This window comes from Protopterus annectens, chromosome 2.part2 (assembly GCF_019279795.1).
Source record: "Protopterus annectens isolate FY-2018-M chromosome 2.part2, PAN1.0, whole genome shotgun sequence".
NCBI lineage: Eukaryota > Metazoa > Chordata > Ceratodontiformes > Protopteridae > Protopterus > Protopterus annectens.
The window spans coordinates 892,418,700-892,438,848 of NC_056730.1; the positions used below are offsets into that span (position 1 = coordinate 892,418,700).

General features: G+C 37.2%; 1 protein-coding gene across 2 annotated transcripts in view; it reads right to left on the bottom strand.

Moving 5' to 3' along the window:
* Window positions 1-20,149, bottom strand: part of MCC (MCC regulator of WNT signaling pathway) — a 1,047,208-nt gene that overhangs the window by 749,440 nt on the left and 277,619 nt on the right. For both annotated transcript variants that reach the window (XM_044064211.1, XM_044064210.1), the window contains exon 3: window positions 14,013-14,155. In XM_044064211.1, coding sequence (XP_043920146.1) covers window positions 14,013-14,137 — 125 coding nt within the window. In that variant the 5' untranslated portion in view covers window positions 14,138-14,155. The remainder of the gene's footprint in view (window positions 1-14,012; window positions 14,156-20,149) is intronic.

Consider the following 20,149-nt stretch of genomic DNA (forward strand, 5'->3'; position numbering starts at 1 on the left):
ATATTAATTGCTTATACAATAAGTAGACATTTATATTGTATTACAATTCTGTCTAATCTACAATAGTACTACATCTGTTCAAATAATATAAATATTGCTTATTCCAATTACAAATATTCTCCATATGATAATACTAATTATGGAGCTCAGATGTTCTGGATTGTCAAGGTATGAGTGATAATCTGATGGACTTAGGTTTATCCATCCAATTAGAAATGATTTCTGTTCCATGGCTAGTGTGGATCTTAGCTTTGTTAACATTTATTCATTTAAATTTATTTCACAAAAAAACATTTTTAGTATGCCTGATCAAAACATTACTTTGTTGGTAAACATTCAAAGTATAAAACAGATAATTTTCTTTAAATGCTCAAACATATACTTTATACTTATCCGAGGAAAATGTTTAATAGTCACAATAAAACAAAAAATACATAGTCTAAATAACCTAAGATGGATTTAACGTTATTATCTTTAAATACCAATGGCTTAAACAATCCTAGCAAGAGATCAAATTTACTGAAATATTTAAAACTGAACAAAGCACAAATTGTCTTCCTTCAAGAAACTCATTTCAAAACAAATGACAACTACAAATGGAATCCTAAGGAATATATGATATTGGCACAATCCACTTATAAGACAAAGACAAAAGGGGTAACAATTTTATGGAAAAAAATGTGATTAACCCATAAATCATTTCTAAGTATGAAGATAAAGAAGTCCTTATGGCAGTAGTAATAGTTAAACATAATAACCGAATATGGACCCTAGCCAATCTATACTAGTTCCCAGGCATTGAACTGGAACTGTTAAAAAACACTTGGATTTAATTTCCAATAATTATAAAGGCAACTTAATATTAGGAGGAGATTTTAACTGTATATTTGATATTTCTGAAACTACAAATAAAAGACCACTGCATACATCTGCTGTTTCAAAAGCTTTAAACAAGTGGGTAGAATCATTTCATCTTGTTGATACTTTCAAATTTAAAGAAGATACATTTGTTGTTGTTGTTTTCCTATCAAGATCACAGATTTGGAACCCAAACTAGAATAGATAAAATATTTGCTGCACATGACTTACCCTCTAAAATCATTAATTTCTCAATCACTCCCTGCCCCTTTTCAGACAATCCATTGATACTAAAACTTCAAAATTGGTACAAACCATTAATCTTTAACTCCAGAATTCCAGCATATATAACTAAAATTAAAGAGTTCAAACCCTGGTTATTATCTGAATTACAGTTCTTCTTGGGTATTAATTACACCACAGAGATAAATAAAATAATGATATGGGACTCATTAAAAGCTTAAACCCTAACTTGGTATAAAAAAATCAGAAAATGGGATTCTGAATTATTAGATCTACAATCCAAACTTTTGTCAGTAAAAGCTGAAAAAAAAATCAAAATAATTTGGAGATGAAAAAGAAAGCAGAGTTATTAAACTATAAATACAATGAAATTCTAACACATAAAACTAATTTAGCTTTAGAAAACCCCAAAAAATAATACCTTGGCCACTTCTCCCAAATATCTACATAATTTATCCACAAGAATCAAAATACAATCAAAAGCTAATAACTTTAAAAGTATATTCCATTTAAAGAAAGGGAAATATATTGGATATAGGTGACATTCTTGATGCCCACAGAAATAACTATATAAATATTTCCAAAAAGAAAATATACATATTGATCAATTAAATCTAGATGAAAAATGTTCTAATATAAAAAAATACCAGAAAAATTAAAACTAGATCTGCAAGCATCCATATCCAACAAAGAAATTACAGATACAATAAAAGAGGGTAAAAATAATAAAGCTCCAGGTATAGATGGCATAATTATGGAAATATATAAACTTTTTCCTTCAAAGATACTATCCCTCTTCCATAAAACTCTATTAGAAATTCAGTCACAAGCTTTAATACCACCCTCTTGAAGATATTCCTTAATCACACCAATCCTAAAGGAAAACAAATCCCCAAACCTCTGTACCTCATATAGACCTATATCACTATTAAATAATGACTATAAGATATTTATGACACTATTAACTAGCAAAATGAAATACCACTATCCAAAACAATAAATAATGATCAAACTGGATTTATCTATCATAGACAAACATGACAATATTAAAAGGATAATTTCTTTTATAGATTATGTTAATAAAAAAATAAAGAAACTCATAATTGGCTTAGATATAGAGAAAGCCTTTGATTCCCTAAATTGGGACTATTTATTCAAAATCCTAATGCTATTTGAATTTCTTGCATCCTTTGTTCATCTCTTAAAGAATATGATATATATATATATATATATATATATATATATATATATATATATATATATATATATACACACATATATATATATATATATATATATATATATATATATACACACACACACACACACACACACACACACACACACACACACACACACACACACACAAATAATTTAGCGTATGTCAAGTTAGGTCCTTTTACCTCTGAATCTATACATATAACAAAAGGCACTAAACAAGGATGTCCCATGTCACCGACTCTATTTGCTCTGGCTATTGAAATATTGGCAGATTCAATTCATAATATAAAAATCAAAGGAATAGATGTTTATGAACAATACAATTCTAAAGTAATGCCATTTGCTGATGACGTATTACTAACATTATCTAATACAAAAGAGACATTAGAATAATTAGATATATTAATTGACAAATTTCAAATGACTTCAGGACTCCATTTCAATAAATCAAAATCAAAGTTTTGATTTTTAAATAAAAGAACTGCAGACTAAGGGGGATCACATCATGGGGAAACAATAATCTACCTTAAAATACCTAGGAATTGAGTTATGGAAGGATAATAGGTTCATAGGTTGGTACTAGGCTATCAGCCCTAGGGCCTATACAAGCCTAGCCATAACAATTCCCTGGCTATTTCTTCCCACATTATTTACTTTCCTGGACCCCTGTCTAGCAGGGCGACTGACGTGATCCCTGGGGTATTAGTCTCAAAAAACTACAATATCATCATCGATACAAATAAAATCTCTGTGGAAAAATGGAACAAAATTATATTAACATTTGAAGATAGACTTCTTCTTTTGGCTTTTTCCGGTTAGGGGTCATCACAGCGGATCACCTGTCCGTTCATGATTGGCAGTGGAGTTTTATGGTATCGAGTTGCCAGCCCACCGCCCAACCTTCCACAGAAGGCACACACATGCACACACTCACACCTAGTGCCAATTTAGAGTGTCCAATTCACCTATAGCATGTCTTTGGGATGTGGGAGGAAACCGGAGCACCAGGAAGAAACCCACATGACCACAGGGAGGACATGCAGACTCCGCACAGAAGGCACCCCAGCTGAGGATCGAACCGGAGAACCTCTTGCTGTGAGGCAGCAATGCTAACTGCTGCACCACCGTGGATTTGAAGATGGACTACAGTTAATAAAAATGGTTTTACGGCCCAAGATTCTATATATAGCCTTAGCAATACAACTGTTACCAGAAATTAATATAAAGAAATAAATTCATGCTTAATAAAATTATTATTGTTTCCCAAAAGAAACTGAATAGCTTTAATACATCATATCAGACCATGGAAACAGCGAGGATTAAACTTCCCTGATACAGAAACATATATAAAAGCATCAATATCTAAAACAATCTCAGACTGGATAAGTCCAAATTACTCTGCAAATTGGAAAGAATTACTAACTGTAATATCAATAAATGAATTTGATTTACAAACAAACTTTCAAACAACAGATAAAAAAATTTCCGTGGTACATATTTATGTATTAGTATGCAATATGACATAACTAAACCCACTAAAACTCGTATGATTAATTATTACATTGACTCATTTAGGAAAATTATTAATGCAAATATAGATTTAAAAATCTGGTTTGATCTTTTAACACCATTTATAGTCACAAATAACATTCCACATAAAATATGTAGAGAAATTATTAATTCCTGGGAACAGAAAGGATTTTATTTGTTGGCTCCAATGTATCCAAGAACTAAAAGTTTTAGATATGCAATTAACAAAAACAACATACAAAATTCCACAACATGACTGGCTAACTTTAGAGTATTTTGTCATATTCGCATCATTTAAGTAGAATTAATAATTCTTCATTTAAAGAAATACCTAAATTTATGAAATACATATATGAAATCATATATAATGACTGACATGGGAGACATTTCAAAATTTTACAAAACACTGATAAACTATGAAACAACACCCAAAACCTCATATTGGAAATATATAACAAAAGGGCACTCAATACAGTTAACTGAAGATATTAAAACAAATATCTTATTATCAATAAAATATACATCCTTTACACAATACTGGAAAGTTTTTAATTGGAAATGCTTGCACAGAGCATTCTTAACCCCAGATAGAATCAGTAAAATTAGTTCCTCCATAAAAGGAATATGTTGGAGATGTGAGCAAGTACACAATGCAGATTGGAACTACATTTTCTTTGATTGTGTTAAAATTAAGCCATTTTAGAATGGTATTGTTTCTACAAGCTTTACTTAATAAATCATTTTATTTAACTAAAGCTCTTGTATTATTACATGTGAACGAAGGTCCTCATTTGAAAAGGTCAAACATGTACTATACTATACTATATGGACTATACTTGCAATTTCAAGGAAGTGTATACCAAGAAGATGGAATACAAACACAATACCAACTTTGGAAGACTTCTACAGCCTACTGAAGACCACAGCATTACTGGAAATTAAAATTAAAGAACTAAGAATTTATCAACAACCCTTGGGGAAAAGTCTTATTGTTGATTGACACTATACTATAATTGATCAGACACTCTGATAATAGATTGGACATACTTATAAAGTAATAGTATACATTAAGGTCTGTTACAGTGTCAGGCTAATGTAAATAGTGTACATAGTTATTTAAGATGTTCTGTATAAATACTATGGAATTCATTCAAATGTATTTGAAAAACAAAAAAAAATTGAAAAAAAAGAATAGTAGAACTAGTTAATGCATATTTTAGTACATTTTACATACTTGGCAACACTGTTTTACTGAAGTTCTCACCCTGCAGTAGTGCAAATGTTACTTTAGTCAGTATTCACAAGTAATAAAGTTATGGCATAAAAAGAGATGTAGTAAATAGGTCTGTAAAACCATATTTATTCTGTGTGTCACCTATACTGAATCACTTCAAAACATTAATTCTCATTAGGCATAAGTCTCAGTGTGGGCTGGAGCTGTAGAAGACAGTTGCAGCAGAGTATAAAGTAGCACAGTCAAACAATGAAATGGTAATCATGAAACATGATTATTGGACAATCTGCAGTGGGGAGTGAGGGTCTAGATGTGATGTTTGCTAAATATTCTAAGGGCATAAACTAACAAACTTGGGATTGTGTTTTTCAGGAAAGAATGTTCTACAGCAACAGTTCTAAATTGATAAATGAAGTGGGTATAGTAATGGTAGCAGAATACATGACAAAGTTTTGATATAATTGAAGACATCTTCAGGACACACCAAACAATTTAATTGAATTTAAAACTGAACAGAACAGTACAACTGAATAGAACAGTACAACATACTTACTAACATCGACAAAAATCAAACACAGTACGCTTTGGCCAGCCTCAGAAGAAATTAATGGAACTATCCACCACTAAACTGGTTTAGGAATTGTCCTATGCAGAGCATGGATCACCAAAGGAAGGAACTGAACATCTAATCACAGCTCTCCTTCCCTTTAGAAAGGGCAAGGGAAAATGTTCTACAAATGACGTTCTTGGAAAGGTCAGAAGTTATACAAACATGCTGGGAAACTATAAAGCATGATAACACTCCGCATCACTTATAGGTTCCATGGGCGAGGTCAAACTCTCCATGCACAATGTATCTGGTTACAGTCCATTTCAGTTGGTCCATGGATAAAAAATGTCATTGTTAATTGATAGAACATTATTATTGCCAGGGTAGAACAGTAAATTTCTGCATTATATGTCAGAATGCACAGCCTAAATAAACTACAGATTAAAGACAAGACTAGTGCCCAAGTTTATTAAAAGCAAGTAGACAGTTTTACAGAACTGAAGGTTTTTCTGAATTGTGGCAATAAGAAACATTACACTGAAAGAGCTTTTGATATTTCCCAAATATGCTCCTAGGGATGCTGCAATATCAAGGTTTCAAAAGTAACACTTCTGATGTAAACGGACCCTTAGGTTTGTTACCACTTATGGTTCAAATAGTTATTTAGTAAGGCAAGTGTTGAATAAACACTGGAATATTGTGAAAAAAAACTATAAACTATTTTGCAATATGGTTCCAGAGGTACAGAGTTTCTCTTATATGAAGGACAAGTGCCTTACACAGTACTTTGGTAGGTAAATGAGAAACATTGCATTGAAAAAGTTTATGATATTTCTAAGTCTATTCCCCGAGATGCTGCAGTACAATGTCAGTTTCAGAAGTAACACTTTTGATATAAATCAGCTCTTAGGCTTGTTACCACCTTTGGTTCCAACAGTCATTTAGTAAAACAGGTGTTGAGTAAACATCAATACACTGCGAGAAATGATAAAATTCTTTTGCAGATTTATGGTACCTGAGCTACGGAGTTTCTTTTATAGGAAGGTTAAATAAATTACATGGTATTTTTGTGGGTACAAAAAAAGGTTATGTGACTAAGATGCCTTTAAACTGTACCATTGGGCAATCCACATTTAGGCTGTTACCCTTGTGGGCATTACATGCATTGTAAGAGGGGGTCTTCCATACCAGGGTGTTTTACTTTAACACTTGTACAAATTTTTTCATATGTCACTTGACTGTATATCAGACTGATTGGGTAAGTCTATTGACTATGGTGCCTTTTATGTGGGGCAAACTTCTATGGTTTGGAAGCAACAAGCAACAAATTCCATCGCATTTTAGTGACATCAAATGCTTCCATGATAGGACTTGCTCTTTACCAACAAACAATAGCACTCAACTGCTATTTTTACCTTTAGTGTAATAGATCAGGTAGCAGGAAACTTCTACAGTATCCACTATAAACATACGCTTGGACAGAAATGAATGGCATTAGATTATTAACTTGGGGACCATGTTTCCACCTGGGATGGATGACCTTTTAAGAATATTTTTTCTTTCTAATGCACATATAAGGATTAGACTCCATATATGTTTTACGCTCATTTGAAAAAGTTTTAGGTTATTGCACTATTAAGTATCCAGATATTATATACCTTATTTAGTATACATTGGCTTCTACTGATGAGTATGTAAAATACTCGAATGAATTGATTTAGTTCCTACTGGTCTGTTGTATACTTACAGTTTACTACTATAATATTTGTGTGCTTTTTCGTGAAGTTTTATTGAAGTTTTGATTTTCTACATTATGAGCACCTGTAACACATATTATATAATAATTTCTCTCAATGCTTGCAGCATTCTGAGTATGTTATGTGTTTCAGGTAATCAATTTGCATTTATTCAATTTTTTTTAGTATGGTCATTTATTACATCTGAAGATAGTTGGTAATTTTTATGGTTGCAGTTTGCCACTTGCACATAGTATTCATAGTATTTGCAGTTGATCATGTGATGTACAGCTCCTTTAAATGCAGGAGGTAACGTGATCCTGCAGTTTTCTGCACTAAAAAAGCTTTGGCAAAACGACAATCTGCGTTGATATAAGCAACAAATGCGAGTGGTTCCTGGTACTGCCTGCATTTGTATTTTGCTACAGTTGGTTGCAGTTCTTCCATGCTGGCATTTTTATTGTGGTGTGGATTTATCCTTTCCCTATACCATACATCTCAGCTGTCTAGATTTTCACAGAATGTCCAGATTTGTCTCATATTTTGGTCTGTTCCTCATAAAATATGTGGTTTCCTGGCAAACTGACTGAAGTCACTAAATAATGACATTAATTTCAATTTCAGACTTCATTAGCCTTCAGAAAATGCTATGCTAACACATGCCTTGTTATTCGAGCAACCTTATATGCTCATATGAGCAATATTTAAAATCTGTCCCTATTTTGTGGTCTTTGTCCCTGGATTATTTTAGGCTTTGACCTGACTTGTTGCACTGAGAGACTGAGAGGTATGCTGTGTACTGTCTTAGTCCTCGCCATGAAACAGATTGGAGGATGTACATATGTTGCACCTGCATGCACATAACACACAACACATACCATGATAGTGGAAAATGAGTGAACAAGAAAGTGAAAACTTTTCTGGAGACATTGGATGGGTGTCACTGAGTGGACATGGACAAACTTTATCCCTAAAGATCATGCAACAGACGAGTAAAGCAGAAGCAAACAACAGTGATCAAAAATAAACTATGAGTAACCAGCAAACATGCAACGTATCTCTACAATGAGTCAGAAAAAAAAGCCTTCATGTGTAGTCACAGAAGGCTGTTAAAAATGTTGACAGAAATAAGTGGTAACATTCAAAAACAAACACCCATATATGTGCAGAGAAGGAAAAAGGTAAATGCCAAAACTGGTATAATACTGGGTATGGTGAACTAGACAAAACTGCTCAAACTGTAATAGTGGACAATTTGCACTGAACCAGTGGATAGCAGACAAAGCAACCTTGGCCTAGACGTGAATGTGCTTAAAATGGAGGCCATCTTTCATCTTGCAAAACAAGATTAGTTAAGTAAAAGGTTAATGAGGCGATGAACATGTTCAAGACATGGGGCAAAAATACATTTTCACAATGTTGGCATGTACGATAGAGTAAACATTCTGGAACTTTCTGTTGACCTCCACATGCCTTTTAGAGTAATTGTTTTGAGGTCATAATGTTTAACACTGGTGGAAATTGCACTCAGTGGCTACTCAGCCTCTCATGAGAAAAATGTGAGGACACACACACACACACGCACTATTTATATACATGAAGAGCTAAATTGCACAGTGCTGGTAGTGCATAACAAACACTCAGGCAGCGTACATTGCCTTAACTGGGCTTTGTGCAGCATGGCTGGTATTGTGCTGTTAGCTGCAAAGCTACAAAAGATCACTAACCTCCTGCTGGGATACTTACTAGTCAGTTCGTTACTCAAGGACAAAAGTGATCATTTTCAATTCTACCAGTTTCTCACTCAGAAATTCACATGAACAAACTACACTTGTAGAGGAGGAAATATAGTATTCCATCCTTTCAAGATGAGATTCCTGATCGAGGAGCATGTGGTCATGTGTTCAGAGTGCCTCTGTGCCCATGCAGTTAATCCAAACAGGCATTTTATTTACATATCATTTTTGGCAATCAGAACACCAGGAGGAGGATTTTATACCACCAGAGTGTCAACATGGTAGGTTTTCTAATTGAACTTTATCTTCAAGTTTTAACAGAATTTCAATTAGTTCACTTTCCTCTGAAAATGTGAACACTAATACTTGACCTTCCCCTATCGGTTTGCCAACAAGATGCCCAGCCCTTTTGACCTAGTGTTCAAACACATTTCTAAGAGTAACACACATGTCTTGACAAACTTTACAACTGACAAGAGAAGTGGTATTATGTCTATGTGATTGCACCACCTACAATTCCTACACTTGCTTGCACTGCTTATCAAGACACCTGAGCATCACTGAAGTGAAAAAGACGACCAACATCTCATTAATACTGTATCGCAGGGACCACTTTGGTATGCCGCGGTAGTGCAGCGGTTAGCGTTGTCGCCTCACAGCAAGAGGCTCTCCCGTTCGATTCTCGGCTGGAGCACCTTCTGTGTGGAGTCTGCATGTCCTCCCCACGGTCAAGTGACATTAAAGACATGCAGGTAGGTGCGAGCATGAATGGGCGTGCCTTCTTTGGAGGTTGGGCGTCAGGCTGGCAACTCGGCACCGTAAAAATCCACTGCCAATCATGAGCGGACCGGAGTTCCGCTGTGGCAACCCCTAACCGGGAAAAGCTGAAAGTCTTATCGCAGGGACCACTTTGTAAATGATAGTGTTTCACACCAGACTCTGATCTTCATGCTGAGAATCTGTGACACTATAAAGGACAGTAACGGATTTAAGGACACTAACAGAACCACCTACAGGCATGTGGGTAGCATTCAGCAAATAAATTAGAGAAAATGCCCACTGAATCAATCTTGTGCAACCTGTTTGCCAAGATCTAGTCAATCCATTCTTCTTTTTCTTTCGACTTTTCCCCATTTAGGGGTCACCACAGCAGATCACCTGTCCGCTCATGATCGGCAGTGGAGTTTTTACAGTGTCATGTTGCCAACCTTCCACAGAAGGCACATACTCACATACTCACGCCTAGGGCCAATTTAGAGAGTATCCAATCCACCTTTGGGACATGGGAGGAAACCGGAGACCCGGAGGAAATCCACGTGACCACAGGGAGGACATGCAGACTCCGCACAGAAGGCAATCCAGGCGAGGATTGAACCGGAGAACCTCTTGCTGTGAGGCAGCAACGCGAACCACTGCACCACCGCGGCCGCCCTATCTAGTCAATCCATTAACTTTCTGTAATATTCCATCGTTAGAACTGCTAAAATGAACAATCTCAAGGTGTTGGATTATGTAATATCTCCAGTATAACAAGATTCACATCCTTCACAGGACTAACACTTTTGTTAAACTGCAAAATTACTTAGGCGTGTCAAAAAAACAGCATTCAACAGGCATGTAAGTGGATCCTGTACCACTTCCCCGCATTTGTGCTCCACTGGTAATATTAACTATAATCCCAGCAGTCTTAGAAATCTCACATTATCACAAAACACTTATCAGGCTAATTCTGATTTTAGCCCACTTCTGTTTAATCTCTCCTAGGTTACTTACCACTTTTTGTCTTCTTTAACACAATCTAATTACAGGTGGAGCAGAACAGAATCCCGCTCAGTATAACCAGTTTTACAATGGCAATGTAAAAACAGTCAAATGTTAAAATTTTAGGGTAAAACTATAGTGCAGCACTTGGTAACTGATACCAACTTTGCATTTCCTTGTACTAAATGAAATGTCTAAATATTCCAAATTTTATGCAGCTTTTCCTTTGCTCGCCTTATCCTTAAATTACATGAAATCTAGTCGGCCACTGGGTCAAACCAGTTAAAAGCAACAGAAATAACAGAAATGGTAGAGGGTGACAAAGTGAGAAGCCTTTAATACATTTTGCACTGAAGAATAAAACTGTAAAAGGTTTGGGGAATTTAGTTGCGTAGTTTGATTTGTGTTTACCAGTTACTCCATTATGGGCCAGAATTTAGCAGTAATACTGTATAACTCTGGTAGCTTATTTTTGAACAGGGCTGGCAGTAGTCACCATGGCTGGTATACAACCTCACTTGCCACAGGCAGGGGTGGATGAGATATGACAGACAGATCACTGCTATCAAAAGACAAAACAGTATGGTGGTTGGAGGACAGACAAGACAGCAGATCTAAATTACCCAAGCACATAGCAGTAGCACAAAACTATTGTCAAGTGGAGAGTTAAAGTAGAATGCAGCTTTGGGAATTCCTGCCAATAAACCTTCTGTTTGTGTTACCACATAACTACAACTCTAATTGCAAAGCTTATTATTCTAGTAACTAAGCATTCAGGAGCAGTTTTGGCCTTTTGTCCCCCATAACTTTTTGACTTTGTTCCCAATTCATGCTCTAAGAGATTGAGAGCTATGTTCACACCCCCTCACTCTCAATGTAGTCCTGCATATGTTGAGTAGAAGTGATGCACTACTTACATAACTGTATGTAATTTGAGAAAATCTATGCTTGCAGGAAACAGGGCTGGAGAAAAAGTAAGGCAGAACAGACCTGCAACGAAAGATTATGAATAAAGATATACAATTATACAAACTGTGTGAAGAACATTTGTTCAGTTCCTATGTTAATTCAGGTGTGCAATTTTTTATTACAACTGTTTGCTTAAGTCAACATTAAAATGCAGATTTTGGAAAATCACCTTGCACAAAGTCTCTTAGATTCTGTGATCATTACTGTCAGCTAGAATTTTGCACAAAATGAAACTTCAGTGCTCATTCTGTTCAGCAAGCCAAAAGAAACTTTGGAAATCAGAGTCTAGTAAACTGCATGTGAAATACACAAAGGCTTTTGTCGTTTGCATAGGTTCATAGAAAATCATTACAACAAAGAGTTGCAACTGCTTCAGGATATTTGCAACTTAAGGTTAATGAAAATAAAAACAAAAACAAAAACAAATAAGACTTGATGGTCCAGTCCTAAAATATATAAAGCAATTTCATTTGAAACAAACTAAAACTGCATATGGCACAAAGGAAGGCTTCGCAACACAAAATACTCTACAGTATGATTCAGAACTGTCACAATTTATCACACTCCAAATAAAGAGGTCATTTCTTCATTTGTATGTACTTCACTTTTTTCTGATGGTTTAAGAACAACAGAATCGATGAATGTCACTAACGAGATTTATTGTAGCTAGTACATACAACAGCTAATTATGATTATATACGAGGCAGTGCTCAGAGGGTTTCCTCCGTCTGTGTGCAGAACATGAGATTTTCCCTTTCTCTAAAGGTATGCAACATGTGGGCTTCTCCATGTCTGGCTAAATAGGCCCAAGTAGGGGCCGAGCACTCCAGCCCCGGAAAACAAAAAACATCTCTTCTGTATGGCATATGCAGCCAATCATGCATGCATAATGATACATGAATGTGGGGTTATGCTAGGCCTAAGAAAAGCATGACTTCGGTACTTGAAGCAGCACCCAAACCAGGGTGATACTGTAGTGTAGGGCGCAATAAAAATACAAAAACCGTCATGTTAAAATAAGCCAGTTTTTCTCTGCGTCTGTCAGTGACTCCTATTATGCGCAAAGAAAGTAGTACAGAATCAGGTGTTTGTACAGGTGGTCAGCAAGCAGAACTGTTACACTCTAACAACAGAAACGTTAAACCAAGGTGTCACTACTCACAACTCGCATTATCACAAATAAGTATAAAGCTCCCTAGTAAACATTATACAACTCCCATCTCTGTACAATGCTCAGCTAAGACATAAAACTCCAGTTCTTTTTCTCATTTGCTTGACATGCTGATAAATCTATGTATAGGGAGGTACTTCTGTTTATTATTTCACTTCTAACTAATGCGACTTGATAAAAGTGGTAAACTCACTTAAGAGATGAGAGAAAAAAGTAATCATTGCATCTAGCCTGTTATTTACAAAACATGCACAGGTTTTGCCAGCCTTGCACACTGATCTCTACTGGAATACAGCACAGACTGCCTTCTCTAATCTGATCTGTACAAAGGTTACAGCTTTAACATACATTACACTGACCTATCTTGATCACGTCTTTCATCTCTCAGAGTTAGTTAACATTTGCAGAGTGCCAACAGTGCTCTCTAGCATGTTTATCTTTGAAGTACAATACTCTCAAGGTCCTCGTTCTTATAAAAATGGTGTTTATTTTTTACTTGAGAATAATCTTGTGTTTGCTTTTCTTCCCAAATCCCTACTGTTAGATGGCATCTCCCCAGCAGGATATACACAGTGAAAAAAACAAAAATATCTCTGGCCACTGTCCAGTGGAACTCGGATTCTAAGCATTCACAGAGGTGGTTTGGGAAGTCCAACCTCCCCCCCCCCCCACACACACACACACACACACACTGTGGATGGCATTTCAACTACCAGTAAAACAGTTGCACAGCCAGTCCACTCCCTCATGAACATAGCAAGGCATCATAAATTGTTACAAGTTTCTTTGTCAAATAACACAAAGCAGGAACTTCCTCTGAATGACATCTGCTTCAGACTCACTCTAGTTATATATGGAGCTTAGCTTTGTCAATAAAGAATCATTTTTGCAGAGAATCCCCTAATGAACTGCTAAAAGCTTGCACACAGCACTGAACTAGTCTTAGAGCCCAGTCACTAAGAATTTATTAACTTAATAAACATTAAATCACTGCAACTCTCACCTTATTGTTGTCCCCTGGAGCCGATCGATCTTCTTGTTTAATTCTGCTATAATGCTGTGGAGCTCTGTGATACGTTCCTCATACCTCAGTGTTGTCCGCTCCTGGATATCTTCGTGTTCTCTCATCAGGTGAGACTGCTCACACTACAACAGGAATTCAAAGAAAGGTAATGTTATCTCTATACATATACACAAACATGCAAAACATTTCTATGGTAATTGCTGGCAAACAAGTTAAAAAAAAAAGTCCTTCTCAGCTCTACAAATTAATACACAAACTTCACCAGCTTGTAGTGCAGAAAGAGTCTCCATTCAAAAGTGTAGATTACAGACACACAGACTTGCAATGTTCTGGCGTCTGTGCTTAGACTTATCAGAGATTTTTTTGTCCTTTAGACCTTTTTTCTCATTTATCATGGAACAGCAAATACTGTATTAACCTACTATCGATTTCCTCAGCATGCTTCAGGCTCATGTTACTTAGGCTGCCTTCCGTTTGCAGGACTGAATTTTATTTCCTGCTCTGCCTGTGCCAGAAGACACAAAAAGGGAGTGTGTCAGCACAAGGCACACCAGCTGGAATCAGAACAGCAGCAATAGTCACTTGCAAAGCTGTCTAAAAGGAGTATATGGGCCACCTACCTTTGCAAAAGATCACAGGCCTCCTTGCAGAGACAAAGTGAGGTTTGCAAAGATTTCAGCAGTTTGTGTGGTGAAACGTCCCCATCAAGCAGTAAAATCTCTCTTTCATGGACACTGCATTCTGCAGTAATGCTTACTCAACACTTGATTTAGAACCAGGATAGATATTAAAATCAAAAAGAAAAAGAAAAAACAATAACCTAAAGAAAAAAACAGAATGCAAATGCAGATTATGCCTGGTAGCCTTTGAGCTCACTATTAAGTAGCAGCAAAACATATCAGGCATTCTGCTAAAGGGACACTATTACAGGTGTGTGATGCATTGTGGTCAGTCTGAGCTCTTCTAATACCTCTGCTTTGGAAAATAGTGTTCCGAACTCCTTTTTAATCTAATTCTGCAGAGTACTTTTCAACCTTCCTAAACAGTTGTAATGCTCTGTTTTTTTCTACTTATATTTATACTGATTAGCTACCGTGGTGTGCACACTCAACTGTGGGTGCCGTAACCCTAATTTTTTCCTCCCTCCATCTTAAATTGACCATAGCGCTGGTGTAAAATAAAAATACTCCTATGTTAATAATCCACCATTGAGCCATACTACAGCAGATACATAATCTTTTGTCTACGTTAGCTACCTTCTTTATCTACCATAGACAATACATAGCTTTAGGTTTTCTCATTTATTTTAGCCTCCTTCCGTTTGGGCTACTTACAGGTGAAGGTTCCATACGTTTTACAGAGCTACAAGCTCTCTTACACCTGGTGCATTCAATTATCCTATAGACTGCTTGGGTAGGAAAGCAGGCACTGTTCTGATTTGATTTTAGACTAACTAGCTCAAATAAGAACGAGGAATTTGAGCGATAAAATAAAACATATCCTTTTACTGATAGTTTTTGGAGTGTTTCTGGCACTGCGCTGCCACAAGGACCTGGCGCAACCTGCTCCGTTCACCCTCGCTACACTCGGGCTCACTCTACTCCCCTACCCCCATTCCCACCCCCCATGAATATCAATTATAGCTAACTATACCACAACCTGTCCCACCCAGCCTATCCACTCTGATCTTACCACCACTCCCACATCTACTTAACCCAACCCTCTCCAACTTCTATCCAGCACCACCTGCTAACTATTCTACTACATAACTACCTACTCTCCACCATGTATCCATTCCATACTATACCCAATATATCCCTGATCATTCTTCTGTACCTCACCTACAGTCTCACCTCTCCCAGCTCATATCCCATCAAATTAACTCTACTCACCCACTTTCCCTTTTTGCTACCACTCCCCTAACACTGACTCTTTCAACAACATTAGTCCACAACTCTAACTTCAATACCACATACTTCAACCTTTCAAACACATACACACCCAAAAGACATATTCCTCGATGTGTAACTACCACAAACTATCAAACTCAGACTTTTACTACTATAGTCTCTAACACAACTTAAACTCCATGATGACATCCACCCTAACCCCCGGCCCCAAAAACAACCACTCGCCCAATAAAGTGTCTCCTCCACCCATCACCACAACAATACCCACTAATGCTCCATCCCATAGCTACTCCTACCCCCACTACCCAACAAATCTAATTCAGACCTACTCTTCACTAACTTCAACCTACGCAGCATAATCAACAAGGCTGCTGACTTCAACACAGTCCTAGACATATACTCCCCAGACATAGCAGTCATCACTGAAACCTGGTTAAATCCTCATATAAAAGACACAGAAGTCACCACAACATGCTATAACATTATTAGACAAGACAGATTAAATAGAAAGGAGGTGGTGTAGCCATAATATTTAAGGACACCCTCAAGCTTGTTCTGCTAAACTGTACTCCCCTAGTCCATCCCAACTCAGAAATCCTAACTGCCCACATAGACATCAACCCAAACAAGTTGATAATTATCATAGCCACCTATCTTCCCCCTGGGAACAAACAACACACAATTGAAAGCCTACTTGCATGGACTTCAACTAACTTCAGCAAGGAAACTATCATCACAATACAACTTACAAATACACATGCAGTACAAAAACTTCTCCCCCTCTCTATTCATCCAGCTGCTTCAACAGCACAACTGGGCACCCCTCAAAGCCCTCCCACTTGATCTAGCAGTTGATTACTTTAACAGTACCCTCCTTATGATACTAAACAAGCTAGCCCCTGTCAGGAAAATTCACATAAAAGCCAGACCCTTACCCTGTTTAACATCAGAAACAAAACTGTTGCTAAAACACAGAGACAAGGCTCAGGCCACTTACCACACCACCAGAGATAAACCATGCCTCTCTATCTACAGCTTACAAATCTAGCTGAAAAACAAATCAAGAAAGACAAACAAAACTACTTCTTAACATGTCAACAAAAAAAAAAAAAAAAAACAACCCCCAAAAATTTTGGCAAAGCATCAACTATCTCCTCAAACCTGGTCACTCCTCTACCCCTGCCCCAACCACCACAAACAACACTGATCCAATAGCTAATCAATTCAACTCCCACTTTATAAATACTGTTACCTTGCTGCTAGGTGACCAACCTGACAAAGAACTCAATCTCCCCCTATCATTTCTAGATCATACCACCCATTTCTCCTTTTCACCCATCCAAACTAGTTACATAAAAACACTCCTATCCAAACTTAAACCCTGCTGTGTTGCAGCTGATAAACTCCCAAACGAATTCCTAAAATTAGCTGCTATCACCTACCCCATATCCATCCTCATTAACTGACCCTTTCAGAACAATATGCCCCATCAATATGGAAGATATCCCATATCATTCCCCTTCACAAAGGTGGACTTTCCAAAGAATTTACAAACTACCATCCCACAGCCATCCTATCTCCCCAAAGTAAAATTCTTGAGAAGTGTATCCACAACCAACTCCTCAATCACCTACTCACTAGCAACCTATTATCCAGTTCCCAACACGGATTTAGACCCAAGCACAGTACATGCACTGTCCTGCTGTCATTCACCAATACCATTCAGCAACTGTTAAATGAAGGCCAACTTGTCTCCTCCATCTTTCTTGATATGTCCAAAGCTTTTGACACCATCTCCCATCATTTACTACTAAACAAACTATCATCCTATGGTCTAGACTCTACTACCCTTGTCCTGGTTCAAGAGCTCTCTCTCCAAATGACAGCAAGCTACTAAATGGGAAAATTACCTTTCCCCTCTTCTCCCCATCTCGGTAGGAGTACCCCAAGGCACTCCTTTTCAGCATATTTACAAATGATCTCTCCTCAGCAACTAAACATACCTCCATTTTGCAATATGCTGATGACTCTACACTTATTTGCTCAGCCCCATCTCCCAAGGACCTTCAATCAAATATACAAACTTCCTTCCTAAACATAGAAAAATACCTTGCAGAACATCAGCTTATCCTAAACCCAAACAAAACTAAGATAATAATATTCAGTAATAAGAAATCCAACTCCAGCCAGTCTCTACTCTCAATTCTGTCATTCAACGGCACCATGCTAGTCCCCACTACTCATACTAAACTCCTAGGGGTAACAATTGATGAATAACTAAATTTTGCCAAACATATTTCCTTAACTATCAAAAAAGTGCATGCCAAACTAGGTGCCCTCTGCAGAGCAAAGCCTTTCCTAACCCACAGTGCTAGACTGGCCACTGCCCAGTCTCACCTGGTGTCAACACTACTCTATGGCTCTCACGTGTTCACCAACTTGTGTAAGACTGACCTCAATAATCTAGAAGCTTGCTACAATAGAATAGCCAAATTCACTACCAGTCAGCAAAACCGAACTCACCACTGCTCATCTCTCTCTCAACCAAACTGGCTTGAACTGCCTAACCTCCTATCCGTCAATCAACTCACCATAGTTCATAAAGTCATCCACAAACCAGACAATCTCCCTGCTCTAACAAGTCTAGTGCTGCCCAGCTGCAATGCTGGACCCCTCAGATCATCAGGTAAACTCCTGCTACAAGTTAACCGTTCCCACAACCGTCATGGGGAATCCCTATACTCACACAAAATAGCCAAGCTATGGAACACACTTCCTCAACCCATCACAAAAAACCCAAACTGCCATGAGTTCAAAAAACTCCTAAAAGAATTCTAAGCAAATCATTGGCTCTGCTCCTGCCTCAATCCAGGCTAATTGTCACCCTTTACTTCTCCTGCCTCCCTCAATTCACTCAATCTTAAATCCCAGATACCCACCTTCTCTCCTGCTCAATCATCTGCCTGCCTCTTCATACCTCTCCTCTCAACTAGGCAACCAGAAATAAAATCTATACTAAGCATCTACCTGTCTATTAACTTAACTTCTCTCCTGTAAATAAGAAACTCTCTATTAGAAACAGTGGCTGTTGTCACTTCTCTGGCCCCTCAAGCCAGCAGCTTTCTGTTAAATAAAATCATATGCTTAAATGTATATTGCAATGAAAATGTATACTAGCATCCTAGCTATGCCTGTATTTACCTGTAATAAGTTGCATTACTGAATTGTTTAGTGTTTTAAATAGTGGAGCTTTTCTCCCTGGGTCTCCGCTGAAAACGGGCTCCTGACCCAGTCGGACACTACCCGGTTAACAAATGTAATAAATAAATAAACAAATAAATAAACAGTAAAATAAATGAAAAGTGCTGGAGAAGTCAGAGTGCAACAACAACTTTATTAATCATATTTGTAAAGTAAAAACACTGCTGAAACTAAACCTAGCAAGGTACTACATGGGATTAGGTGATGGCACCACATATGCATAGGTAAGAAGGCACCAGCAATAATTAAGTATTCCACCCATTCTGTAGCAGGGAAGACACTGCTACAAGTTATACTGTAAAGATGGCAGCCATTATGGGTACATGTAACACAACTACAAAGACAGCCTCTGAAGTAGTGTGAAAGTAATTATCTAGATAATGCAACCTTCCCTACCAGATATGCGCACACACACACACATACACTCTCATCAAGGAAATAGTACTATTTTTTTAATGTCACAAAAAAGGTTAGCAAGAATACCTAGGGGAGTTTATTGCCCCTTAGAAGATCCCATGTAATACTGAAAGCTCTCACATAAAACTGTAAATTTTGAATAACCATTTATTCATACCCTTATACTTAGAAGTAATGCTTCCAAACACAAGTAGACTCATTTGCAAAAGTTCCAGTTATTGTTACAGTCATTCTGAAATCCCTGCATTATCCATTTCAAGATCAGAGGGGAACCAGAGCCTATTCTGGAACTCAATAAGTCAATACAAGACAGAAACACTAATCCTGGATAATATGCCAGTCTGCTGAAGAATGTGCACACAGAACATGCACATATGGCATGCAGACCCAAGAGCAACTTGGAGGGCTACCAGTTTACATGCCACGTGCCTTTGTGAAGTAGGACAAAACTAGAAAACTAGTGAAAGCTCACTACAACATGCAGACTCTAAATAGAAGGCACTCACAGCACAGAATCAAACTGGAGAA